Source organism: Podarcis pityusensis, assembly GCF_964106645.2.
Source record: "Podarcis pityusensis genome assembly, chromosome: W".
Taxonomy (NCBI): domain Eukaryota; kingdom Metazoa; phylum Chordata; class Lepidosauria; order Squamata; family Lacertidae; genus Podarcis; species Podarcis pityusensis.
Window position 1 is genome coordinate 14,168,188 of NC_138045.1, and position 13,945 is coordinate 14,182,132.

The following is a 13,945-nucleotide window of genomic DNA, read 5'->3' on the forward strand; positions in this document are numbered from 1 at the left end:
CACAGGGAGGGAACCACCAGAAGGCCCTCGGGTGGAGATGCTCCGGGTGGAGATGCTCCTTCAGGTCTACTGGGCTGTTTAGGGCTTTCAAGGTCAGCAGCAACACTTTGAATTGTGCTTGGAAACGTCCTGGGAGGGAGCCAATAGATGGGATATAAATGCAAACAAGATGATAAATTGCTGGTAAAAATTTATTACGATGAAAGTGGGAGCGGGAGATGCGAGGGAGTCCAAAGAAGATGTGAAATTATGTTATAACATATGTTATTTTGTTTATTATATCTATTCGTATTGTAAACCCTAATAAATATTTATTAAAAAAAAAAAATGTAGGTCTTTCAGGACCGGTGTTATGTGGTCCCGGTCAAATCCTTTATTTTACAGAAAAATTTTCAACCTTGCTGACATCCTCTTCACGTTGATCCGCGGAGGAAGGTTTCCTTTTGGGAAGACTAAAATCCTCCCCCCCTTTTTTTTTATTACAGGAAGGTAAAAAAAATTAATATGCTATGAATTGGGCCCAGTGGATGTCATCTCGGGGGTCCCAGTCACCAGCCTGGCTGCTGCATTATGTTAGAATTTTTATGCAGCCGATGCTGCTGGTGTGATTAATATAAATCACATGAGATGTCTGAGAAGAGTGTGATAATGGAAGACTGTCTTATCTCTTCCGTCTGAGCATGTTATTGTAACTGTACTTTCACTTTTGCAGTATGCAACAGTTGTTGTTCTGCCAGAGCTTGGAGAACACAGACGTGATTATGGATTGTCTGTATAGAATCTAAATAAAATGTAGTTTAGATCTACGGATGTTTCTTTCTTCTTGCTGTGTGATGCTAGAAGACTTGTGTGCACTTTTCAGATGAAAAGTGTCGCAGAGAGGCACTATGGAGATGAAGGGACATGCCATTCCAGAGACGTGCCTACTGGGAGACGCTCAGAGGTCGGGGGGGGGGGTGCCATTTCCCCCAGAGCGTTTTTCCAACATATTTTGCATTAGTTTAAGTTTCCAGGTCACCTTCCAAGGTAGCCCCACGTAGCGCATTGCAGTAGTCCAAGTGGGAGATAACCAGAGCATGCACTGCTCTGGGCAGGTGGGGTCTCATCCTGTGTCCCAGATGGAGCTGCCCTGGACACAGAATGGACCTGTGCCCCATGGGTCCAAAATGACCCCCAGGCTGTGCAGCTGGTCCTTCAGGGGCACAGTTGCCCCATTCAGGACCAGGGAGTCACACACACACACACACACACACACACACACACACACACTGTCCCCCCAACAGAATACTTTTGTCTTGTCAGAATTCAAGAAGTTGATGTTGAAGAATCGTCACTTCGACACTGGCAATTTTTGCTTCTTCCAGTACAGTTTGCCTGTGTCTTCCCAAATTTTTTGGAGACCCCGTTGATGGAATCTTTCAAGGAGTTGGAGACAGCGTTGATAAGTGGTCTGTGTTTCACAAGCAGACAGTCAGGTTGGTAGTACCATAGCAAATTTGGGTTTTTCCTCAAATGTCCCGGTTCTCAAACACTCTGCCCTTCAATCGGGAGAAAGCTGCACTCGCAGAGTTCAGGCAGTGCTGGATTTCAGCATCAACATCGGCCCTTGTGGAAAGAGAACTGCCCAGGTAGGAGAAGTGATTGACATTTCCCAACGTTACATGGATCAATAAACACCTAACTGGGTGATTCTTGACAAGGAGACCATCACAGCAGAGAACAGGAAACCAACGTTTTAAAAAAAACAGCCAGGAGGACCTCTTGGACACGGGAAAAATATATTTGAAACCCCACGTTCTGAAAGACGGTGTTTGAGATCTAGCACGGGCCTGGGAGGTTGTCGGAATCAAGTCAAGCCTTCTCTTCTCCCAAACAAGGGCTTGAAATATCCAAACTATGCTGTTCCAGGGCCAGCTCTGTGCGGCCTTGTAAACCAAACAGTTTTGTTTGTCCGTTGACTTTTCCGTCTCTTTCTAAGAAGTCCTGGTTGTTCAGGATCCAAAGAATCCATTGCCTAGGTGCTGTACTTTTCCATGTATAAGACTAGGGGTTTTTTTTTACTTAAAAAAATGTTTAAAAAGGGGCCCTGTTTTCTTAAATTTGAGTCCCCCCAAATAGGGGGCATCTTATACACGGGAGCGTGTTATACACGGAAAAATACGGCAATTGGATGTTCTTTGATTTTATGGTCTTTTTAGAATGGGAGGTCACACATAATAGCCAGTAGCCTAGCTGCTGTGCTTCTCAATATTCTCTGGTTGGCCTCTATTATTTTCTCCATCCTCAAAAAAAAAAAACCTCAACAACTTTCCTCCCTAAAAAAAGGTCTCCCACTTAGACCTGAACCCCCCCCCCCAAAAAAAAACAGGCTTTCCTCCTCCCAAAAAGGGGGTAGATCACTGCCAGTTTTTAACTCTGTGAGTAGATCACAGTCTCTTGGGAGTTGGCCACCCCTGTGATAGGGAACCCACTTAAGGTCTCTAGATGCTGTGCTCTTGGGTACCCCATACAGGAAAAAGGAGCGGTGTGGGTTTTATATAACATGATGTGAGTCCCAGCAGCTCTTTGCAGAGTGGGACGGCCCGTTTTGCTTCCTAGTCCACTAAGGAACACATTGCTTCCATTCCAGCTATGTTAACCTTGACCTGTCTCCCATTCATCAGGCCAGCTGCCACCTCATCCATCAAGAGACAGGACACAGGAGACAGACAAACTCCCAGGGTTTTCCCAACAGTTCACATTCTTGGCTAAAATTGCTCTGGGCATTGATCGTCTTTCTTTCTTTCTTAAAATATTTTTTATTAGTTTTTCTTTTTCAAAAATATTTTTTATTGGTGTTTTCATGTATACATCCTCTAACAATATTTCTCTAACAATTTTCCATATCCCCCCCCTCCTCACCTGGACTTCCCTCATACTCCCATTTTGTTTTATTTCCATATTACTCACCCTGCGTGTTGTTTCCCAAAATTTCCCCAATGCATATAGTCTTGCTTTTGGTTATACACAATTGTGTTGGTTTATTCAAACCCTGCCAGTGAGTCCAATTCTTTATGTTGTCTCTTCATATATGTTGTAAATGGTTCTCATTCTCTTTTAAAGTCTTGGTTATCCTTTTCATGTAATTTATCTGTTAATTTTGCCAGTTCTGCATATTCCATAAATTTCCTTTGCCATTGTTCTTTCGTTGGTATTTCTTCTGTCTTCCAAGCTTGTGCTAATATAATTCTTGCCGCTGTTGTTGCAGACATAAATCATTTCCAATTTCCTTTTTTTTTCTAAATCTTGATCTAAAATTCCTAGGAGGAATGCTTCTGGTTTCTTAACAAAAGTCTTTTTAAACATTTTTTTCAATTCATTATATATAATTTCCCAATAATTTCTAACCCTTTTGCATTCCCACCACATTTGATAAAATGTACCATATTTTTCTTTACATTTCCAACAGGTTTTAGATCCCTTTTTATACTTTTTTTGCCACTTTCTCTGGCGTAATATACCATCTATACATCATTTTAATATAATTCTCTTTCAATAAAATACAGTCTGTAAATTTTAAATTCACCTTCCACATCTTTTCTCAGTCTTCAAGTTGTATATTGTGACCTAAATCCTGAGCCCACTTTATTTGTGCTGACTTTACCATTTCATCCAGCATTTCCCCATATAACAGGAGATGATACATTTTTTAAAAGTAATTTCGTATCACTCTCAATTATCTCTTTTGGTAAGTTTGACACTCTGTAGCTGAGACCTTTCTTATTGTCTTCCTTAAACTGTTGGTTTAATTGTCTATGATGTAACCAACTTTGCAATGTAGTCTTTAGTTCCTCATATTCTTTCAGCTTCAACCCTTTCTCCACCTCTATTAATAATTCTCTGTATGTCGGCCAATTTCCTCTCTTCCTATGAGGTTTTAATGCTAATGCTTCCACCAGCGAGAGCCACCATGGAGTTTTGGGTTCTAAAAAGGATGTTGATCTTCTTTCAAGCAACATCAGATCCTAGATTCAGGGGTTTTGGAACTCAAAGTTCAATGACAGATCTACAACACCAAACTGATCCCCAGAGAGAGCATGCTGCGAGAAAACACCCCAAAGAGAAAACAACAGAACTCTACTAGCGATCACATCCAGCTCCCAAGTTAAAATAGTTCAATGCCTCATCAGAGATTTGCAACCTCTCCTAGACGGCGACAGTTCCCTTTCCCAAGCTTTGGGAGGAAGACCTTTCCTCGCCTACTGTCAGCCGCCCAATCTTAAACAACTCCTTACCCACAATCATACAGACTTAACATGGACACGGGTACCAGAGCCTATAATAAACCCAGGTGCCAACTTTGCTGCCCACACACGCCTGGATTGCACCATTGCTGGACCCAACAACACCAAACATCCCATACCTGAAGGAGCATCTCCATCCATTGTTCTACCTGGACACTGAGGTCCAGCGCCAAGGGCCTTCTGGTGGTTCCCTCACTGCAAGAAGCCAAGTTACAGGGAACCAGGCAGAGGGCTTTCTCGGTAGTGGCGCCCACCCCGTGGAACGCCCTCCCACCAGATGTCAAAGAGAAAAAGAACTACCAGACTTTTAGAAGACATCTGAAGGCTTTTAATGTTTAGGGAAGCTTTTAATGTTTGATGGACTATTGTATTTTAATCTTTTGTTGGAAGCCGCCCAGAGTGGCTGGGGAAACCCAGCCAGATGGGCGGAGTATAAATAAATTATCATCATCATCATCTCAGGCCTATTTCATGGCTCATCTTCAAACACTGTATATGGCCAGGGGTCAGCAATTTTTTTCCGCAGGGGGCCGGTCCACTGTCCCTCAGACCTTGTGGGGGGCCGGACTAGTGGGTTTTTTTGGGGGGGGAAATGAACGAATTCCTATGCCCCACAAATAACCCAGAGATGCATTTTAAATAAAAGGACACATTCTACTCATGTCAAAGCACGCTGATTCCTGGACCATTCGCAGGCCGGACTGAGAAGGCAATTGGACTGGATCTGGCCCCTGGGCCTTTGTTTGCCTACCCATGGTGTAGCCAGTGGTGTCCAAACTTTTTTCAAAGAGGGCCAGATTTGATGAAGTGAAGGGCTGTGATCAAAGGGCCGACCAAAGTTGTTGAGTTTTTTTAGGATTTTTAGGAAATAAACTTCCACAGGAGCCAAATTAAACTGACTTGTGGGCCAGATTAGGCCCCTGAGACGGACTTGGGCCATGCCTGGTGTATGCCATCAAATGCCAGCAGTGCCCTTTGGCTCTGTATATTGGACCAACAGGCCAAACCCAGCACCAGAGGATAAATGGGCATCAATCCGACATCGGGAATCACAAGACAGAGAAGCCAGGAGGAGAAAGCTTCCGTCTCCCAGGACATTCAATACAGGATCTCCAAGCAGCTATCTTATGACAAAAGAATTTCAGAAATAGACTTGAAGGAGAAGTGGCTGAATTGCAACTTATTACTCAACTGAAAATGATGGAGAGACCTGGTCTGAATAGAGATATTGGATTCCTGTCTCATTACATGTGCTAATCATCTGCATACTATCCCTTGCTTTTTCCTGTAGGACTAATTGCAGTCATTCACAGTTGACCACAGGTTGACCAAACCCACTGAGTCCTACTACCCTTCGGAGAAAAACCCTACCCTCCCTCTATATATCAGGGTCTGGTGACTTTTCCTTCCACTAAATATCAGGGTCTGGGGACTTCTGGTTCAGTGTATCTGAAGAATACATGACAGCCAAGTGTTATTATCATTAAATACAAGGATTAAGAAGGTGTCAATCATGGAGGTGCAGGTCTGTAATCCTGGACAAGCAGAGGAAGGTTTCAGTTCTGGAACCATAAAATCACCCGTCTCCTACTACCCTTCTGAGAAATACCCCACTCCACCCTCCTAGTATATGTAAGGGTCTAGTGACTTCTGCTTCCATGTATCTGAAGAAGGGGGCCTGCACATGAAGCTTAGACTCAGAACAAACTGAGTTGTTCTCTAAGGTGCTACTGGACAATTTTTCCCCCCCCGGCTAATTTTGGTCATCTGCATAATACCCATTGAGTTCTACTACCCTGCGTAGAAAAACCCTGACCCACCCTCCCACTATATATCACGGCCTGGTAATAATAATAACAAATAATAAACTTTGATTTGTATCCCGCCCTCCTCGGACGAAACTGGGCTCAGGGCGGCTAACACCAAATATGTAACATTGGTATAAAATCAAACAATAATGAAATTACCTCCTGAAAACAAGTCAGGATCAAATTAAAACCTAGTTAGATGGCTTACCGTAGGATTAGGGTTGGGAACAGTAAACGCTCATCAGGCCCAACTGTTTACGCTGTTCTTATATGGGCCTGGGAGAATGCTGGGAGGCCTCTTTTTTCATACTAGTTCTTATACAGACTTTGGTTTCCATGTATCTGAAGAAGGGCACCTGCACACGAAAGCTTAGACCCAGAACAAACTGAGTTGGTCTCTAAGGCGCTGCTGGACAATTTTTTAAATTTTTAATTTATTTCAAACAGCGTTAGATCCAGACAGAGAACAGATCTGGAGCAGGGGCTGCCAGACTGCCATTCCTGTCTGAAGCTCTCACAGCTACAGGATCAGGCCTGCAAGCTCAGAACAAGAGAAGTAAGTAAGCGGGGGGCTACGCAGAGCACCCCTTTCTAAGGTCCGGGACAGCCAAGTAAAACCAATGTGTTCATGGCTAACTTGTTTCTGCAATGTTCTCTCCCACCCACCCTCCCTCCAATCTAAATATAGGCCCATGACCCCATTGTTTCCTGAGTTGCTTGCCCTTTCACTCGATTACCTGGAATTTGGTCTGGCTATATACCAAGTACCGTATTTTTCGCCCTATAGGATGCACTTTTTCCCCTCCAAAAATGAAGGGGAAATGTGGGTGCGTCCTATGGGGCGAATACAGGCTTTCGCTGAAGCCTGGAGAGCGAGAGGCTTTCACTCTCCAGGCTTCAGGAAACTCTGCGCAACCCTCCGGAGCCCGGCGTCAAGCCGCGCTGGGCTCCAGAGGGTCGCGCAGAGCTGCCTGCCCTCCCGGGGTCCGTGCAGCTCTGTGCGACCCTCCGGAGCCCGGCGCCAAGCTCCGGAGGGTTGCACAGAGCTGCCTGCATTAGGAAGCCTCAGCGCGCCCGGGCTTCGCACAGCTGTCCGCAAGCCTGGGGAGACCGGCGCAGCTCCCTAGGCTTGCGGATAGCAGGCTCTTCTGGGGGCTGGGGTCGGGGGCAGCTCGGGCTTCCCCTGCGCCAGCCCCGTGCCTGGGGGGGAAATAATTTTTTTTCTTTATTTCCCCCCCCAAAAAACTAGGTGCGTCCTATAGGGCGGTGTGTCCTATGGGGCGAAAAATACGGTATTTTGCGTTGTGGCAACGGTTTGCAGAACACATTCAACAAATGGGAGGGCGGGCAACTGGTAAGCAAATAGCTTGCGGGGGGGGGGTCAAATGTCTCTGGAAGGACGCGAAACAATTTCTGCAGCCTCCATCCGTCCATCAGCAGGCAAAGTGGGATTGAAGCATGAACTGCAAACGCCAGTCCTACAGCACAGGAGCACAGCTAGGGTGAATGAGCACCAAAGTGCTTATGGAAGATAGAGACAAGGGGCCAAGCTGTGAGCCCACCCAAGCACGTGTTAAAGAAAATTCTGGGTTGAGAGACTACTTAACAGCCCAGCTCGTTGGGGTGCGAGTCCCCCGTGGGTCCATGCGGTCAGTAAAAGAAGGAAATTCCAGCCAAGTAATTTGGAGCAAAACAGCGGTTGTTAGACTTTGATCCTTTATTGTTGTGCAACAGGTTCAAACGGCAGTAAGAACCCCGAGCATTGGGGCGACATTGACTTTTAAAACTTTCCCACAGTATCCCAGAATACAGTTTGCACAACATCATCTATACGTCAATGCTACACCACTAAAACCGTCAGAAAGGGGAGGGTTACACAAGATTAGCACAGACAAATAGGTCTTACGTACCCACCACCCAAAAGTACAATAAAACTTCCTTTGCATGTCTGGAGCCTGAGGCAAGTCTGGCGATGAGATTTCGCTTCCCTTGGCAAACAATGAGCCCTGCAATTGTCACCTCTGGGCATTTCCTGGGGTAGGAGGTGTGTATACATGTCTTCACACTTGGAGAGGTGGCAGGGGAAAGAGTCCTTTTTCCAAGGGCAAAATAGCTTTGGAATGGAGGAAACTGGCAAAGGGGTTGATTTTATATGATTTTTTAAAGCTAGGTATCTTCCCTGAGCTGTCAAGTCGAAGGGATACATTCAGGCATAATATTTGTAACATTTAACAACTTTAAAGATATGCCCCCAGTCATTTCTGTAACAGAAGTTAACACCCTTTCTCTCGCCCTCTGCCTCAGTCTACCTGATCTGTAATATGGATCCAGTAACATCACCCTAGGAAGCCGCTTGGTACCAGGTCAGGATATTTGTCCACTGAGCTCCATACGCATAAAGGCAGCAGGTCTCGGGGGTTTTTGATTCAAATGTGACTTCAGGTGTTTTTAAGTGGTGGTTCCAGGGGTCTAGCTTGGGGCTTTCCTGCATGCAAAGTTTCTAAGGCAATTTTTTTCTGTACCACCCTGTGTCCCAAACACATCATTGCACCTAGAGGCCAATCTCCCTTCAGTAGAATTACGGATCTTGCACAGTACATTTAACTTGTGGCTTCGCCTAAACTCAAATCCCCCTGATCTAATATCCCTAGTGCTGCAAGGTTGTCCCAAGAGCGCCTGGACTCAAATGGTCTATCCAAAACTTCACTCTTTGGGTTTTTAGTAAAGCAGTCTAATTTGTCTACGCCTAAATGATATAAATGATCACTGCAGATGGTGACAGCAGTCACGAAATTAAGAGACACCTGTTTCTTGGGAGAAAAGCAATGACAAACCTAGACAGCATCTTAAAAAGCAGAGACATCACCTTGCCAACAAAGGTCCGTATAGTTCAAGCTATGGTTTTCCCAGTAGTGATGTATGGAAGTGAGAGCTGGACCATAAAGAAGGCTGATCGCCGAAGAATTGATGCTTTTGAATTATGGTGCTGGAGGAGACTCTTGAGAGTCCCATGGACTGCAAGAAGATCAAACCTCTCCATTCTGAAGGAAATCAGCCCTGAGTGCTCACTGGAAGGACAGATCCTGAAGCTGAGGCTCCAAGACTTTGGCCACCTCATGAGAAGAGAAGACTCCCTGGGAAAAACCCTGATGCTGGGAAAGATGGAGGGCACAAGGAGAAGGGGACGACAGAGGACGAGATGGTGGGACAGTGTTCTCGAAGCTACGAACATGAGTTTGACCAAACTGCGGGAGGCAGTGGAAGACAGGAGTGCCTGGCGTGCTCTGGTCCATGGGGTCACAAAGAGTCGGACATGACTAAACGACAACAAAATTTAAAAGAATGACGGCTAAGGAGTTTAGTGGAGAGTCTAAGCAGGGACAAGGCTGTCCCGGAAGCTTCTCTCTGTCCTGTCTCCTGCAAAAAGGATCTGGCAGTTGTTTAGAGCCCAGTCCATGAGCTGCATTTGAAGTTAGTGATAGGCCTGCTTAATTGCCCTTTACCAGCTCTTATACTTACTTATCAACGCCACCTCCAACTCCTTGAAAGATTTTGTTAACGGGGTCTCCGGAAAATTTGACACTTCACTTGGGAAGACAGGCGAACTAATGCCAGTATACTGGAAGAAGCAGAACCTCTGCCTACTAGGGCAGTTCATAAAAAACTTTTTTTTAAAAAAATGCCTGCTCCAAAGGTCTTCTCTTACTACACTAGGGATTATATAGCTATCTCTGAAATTTCATGTATATCAGTTAATATCTTGACCCTGCTCCGCTGAATTGAAATTTCAGCCTCCACGGCATAGGAAAATGGCCAAGTAAACAGCTATTTTCATGGAGGAGGGTCATGATATTAACTGATATGCATGAAATTTCAGATACAGTTATATAATCCCTAGTGTAGCAAGATAAGACCTTTGGAGCAGGCATTTTCAAAAAAGAGGTTTTTTTGAACTGCCCTACTGCCCACTCCTACCTTCCCTGGAAGGAATATCATCGCACAGAGGGTCCCCTTATTTCCTGGAAAGCCCCTCCAGCTCAAATGAAGAATTTCCAGCACAGCGAAATCCTGTTGAAAGAGCAAGCAAGCCAGCCCGAACTCTTGCCCAAAGCACAAAAGGCAATGAAAAGTCATATATATATTTGGGGCGCAGAGGAGGGTTACCTGCGTGCCTGTGATAAGCCATCCTTCAGCGAGGACCAATTCCCAACCAGCCCTACTTTAGGAGCTCAGCTGATAAAGAGCATGTCTCAGTTTGAGAGTTCAGGGAGGCTATTAATATGGGGGCGGGGGCCACCAGGAGATGTCCACACCCCTTTGCCCCAGACTGGTGGCCGTCATACCACAGAAAACATCTTACCATTTTAGGTGATCTCAGGGGAGAAGAATAGGGCACCACCAACAGGATATAAATACCTGCCCAGCTACTTCAGTCTCCGAAAACGTCCAAAACGCTGAGTAGCCCCTGTAGGAATCTGAGCCCTCTCGGTGGGGGTGCATAATTTCGGAAAGTTTTGAACAGCTGTCTTTTAAATTTTTTGTTGGATGCAGCTTGGAGCGGCTGGGGAGAGCCAGCCAGATGGACGGGGCAGAAATGATAAATAATAATAATAATAATAATAATAATAATAATAATAATAGTAATTATTATTATTATTATTATTATTATTATGGTTCAGGCAACTTCGCTGCTGAGCTAATGTGAGTGCCCGTAGGCGGTTGTGTTATATTGGGAAATGAAACATTTGTGGTTTGATTTCTTTTGTAGAGCATTTTGAATGCTGTTTAAATACTGTTTTATTCACAGAATGGGACTCTTTCTGAGAGTCCTGCTTCCAACAAATGTAACCTATGTAAACTAACTCAGGGGTCAGCAAACTTTTTCAGCTGGGGACCACTCCACTGTTCCTCAGACCTTGCGGGGGGCCAGACTAGATTTTGAAAAAAATAAGGAACAAACTCCTATGCCCCACAAATAACCCAGAGATGCATTTTCAATAAAAGGGCACACATTCTACTAATGTCAAAACACCAGGCAGGCCCCACAAATCACCCAGAGATGCATTTTAAATAAAAGCACACATTCTACTCATGTCAAAACACGCTGATTCCTGGACTGTCCGCAGGCCAGATTGAGAAGGCGACTGGGCCAGATTCCGCCCCCGGGGCTTAGTGTGCCTACCCATGAACTAACTGTATAAATTATATAAACTAACTATATAAACTATACCTCTTTGCAATCTTAATACCTGAAACTGTGTCCCAAGGCATTCAACTTGCTTCCTTGTTTCTCAATATCAGAGGCGTTTGCAAATTTTAGGTGCTGCAGATTATCATTACAGCTGGTATCCCAAATGTGCCCTGCTTCCTTTCGAAGTAGCTTATACCCAGGCACAGTCACAGCAGCAAAATCAGGGATAAATGAACGCGCAAAGCCAAAAAGGAGAGAAGAGAGGAAACAAGACAAGAGATTAGGCTAAGATGGGAAATTGCTGATAAAGTAGAACAGGTTTCCTCAACCTCAGCCCTCCAAATGTTTTGAGACTTCAATTCCCATCATCCCTGACCACTGGTCCTGCTAGCTAGGGATCATGGGAGTTGTAGGCCAAAAAACATTTGGAGGGCCGAGGTTGAGGAAGCCTGAAGTAGAAGAAGAAGCAAAAAAAGGTTAATATTATGTTACCCATAGGATCAGAAGTTATGTATATGGATTGAGAACTAAGGGCCATGTATTATGGCCTCTATGGAAAGGACCATTTGGGACAGTTGGAGGATGGATGGCGGTGAACGGGTTGAGGTTGGATCCTGACCACTCTGGCCAGACAGTGGGTGGGTCTCCACTTGCGTCCCAGATGGAGCTGCTCTGGACACAAAATGGACCTGCGCCCCCATGGGTCCAAAATGACCCCCAGGCTGCGCAGCTGGTCCTTCAAAAACAGGCCAAAAACATTTGGAGGGTCGAGGCTGAGGAAGCCTGCTCTTGGCCCTTTCGCTGGGCTGCCTCCCCGTTAAGGAATTTATATGCCGATTCAGTATGAAACATTATACAGAAGTGAGGTTCCAATGCCTTTCTTTGCTTGCTGTTGACTGCAGCCGAATTTCTCTATTTGGTGATTGTGACTAATAGTTCATCCATGCCCAGGCCCTTTTTAAGCAGCGTTGAGTGACAGGAGGTAATATGAGAATGCCACCTTCCATCCGTCCTCCCAGCCATTTCATTTTTATGGCCAGAGCACTTAGGCTGAGGAAACGCTTCAGAAAACACAACGCTTACTCACCATGCATAGCCACGGTTTGGGCAAATGGAGCTTTCACCTTGATGGAGAGCAACTTATTTTGCGCGAGTTCAACGAAGTGCTCTGAAGGAAACATTAAAAGGCCGAAGCCCAGAATTGGTTTAGTCTGGATGCACAAATAACAAAATGCAGGGCTGGAGGCAGTAATGTTTCTGAGCACCATCTGCTGGAAATCGCAGGAGGGAACAGGACTCTTGTTCTGAACTAGATAATAATAATAATAATTTATTATTTCCCAGCCATAATAGACGGCTTCCAACGGAAGGTTAGAAATACATTAAAACATCAGTCATTCAAAACTTCCCTAAAGAGGGCTGCCTTCAGATGTCTTCTAAATGTCAGGTAGTTGTTTATTCCTTTGACATCTAACGGGAGGGAGTTCCACAGGGCGGGTGCCACTACCGAGAAGGCCATCTGCCCAACGGGATATAAAGCAAATTTATTCGTGTGTATATCAGTTCCTGGCTGTGTTTAACTATAATAATTCTTTATACATCATATAAACATAACTCTTTTCACATTATCAAATTAAGCAGAAGCAATTAAAGACCAACATTTTGAACAGGAAATACAAATAGATCAGTTCTTATATACTTACGTAATGTCCAAATAGAAGCTTTTTTGTGTTTCACATATGTATTTATGAATACAAGTGTCAGACGCAACAACTTTAGGAAGCGGTACTTGCAGAAAATGAACTTGTTCTTTGTAATGTTTCACATATGCCTTTGCAAAGTAAAGTTATTGTATGCAGGTACCAGATGAAAGAACTTAAGACAAGGATTCCCGGAATAATACCTTGTTTCACCCTGCCGGGCTTTGTCAGCCATGCATACTCTAAATAAATAAATAAATAAATAAATAATTTATTATTTCTACCCCGCCCAATAAAATATTAGAATGCAATAGTCCATCAAACATTAAAAGCTTCCCTAAACAGGGCTGCCTGTAGTTTTTTTTAACAAATTAGGAAATAAAACATATAACACACATATTGAACAACGGATCTACATACCATATTTTCTGTATCAGAGACATGGGACAAGTGACATGGCAGATTCCGCAGTAAACAACCAGTAGTCCCATGTTTCATTTTGTAGAGAGACACCGCGTTAATTCTAGTTACAGGTGGCAGCAACCTACAGCAAAGTTTGTTTCTCTCTTAAAAAGCAGGCATTTTTTTACCTCTTAAAGCAGGCGTCCCCAACTTTTGTCCTTCTAGATGTTTTGGCCTACAACTCCCATGATCCCTAGCTAACAGGACTAGTGGTCAGGGATGATGGGAATTGTAGTCGAAAACATCTGGAGGGCCGAAGGTTGGGGATGCCTATCTTAAAGTGACCCCTTTGAAACCACCATATTCAACATAGATTTTTAAGGTTATCCATTGTATATCAAGATATTAATGATGACTCATAAAAAAAAACTATAATCTATTTCTGTATTTAAACATGAGGGATGCAAAGAATCGAGCAGGGAAATAAATCTAGTTTCTTTCTGCAGAAGAATGTTTTGGGCTTCTTAGTTGGATTTACCTAACTATAGGTTTGATAGTGTT

General features: G+C 44.3%; 1 protein-coding gene across 1 annotated transcript in view; it reads right to left on the bottom strand.

The window, feature by feature from the left end:
* The window catches only part of LOC308467753 (four and a half LIM domains protein 1-like), a 34,258-nt gene extending 23,927 nt beyond the window's left edge, over positions 1–10,331 (bottom strand). Inside the window, exon 1 of the mRNA XM_080989463.1 lies at positions 10,256–10,331. Within this exon, the coding sequence (XP_080845589.1) occupies positions 10,256–10,277 (22 nt within the window). The 5' untranslated portion in view covers positions 10,278–10,331. The remainder of the gene's footprint in view (positions 1–10,255) is intronic.
* Between the last annotated feature and the right edge of the window lie 3,614 nt (positions 10,332–13,945).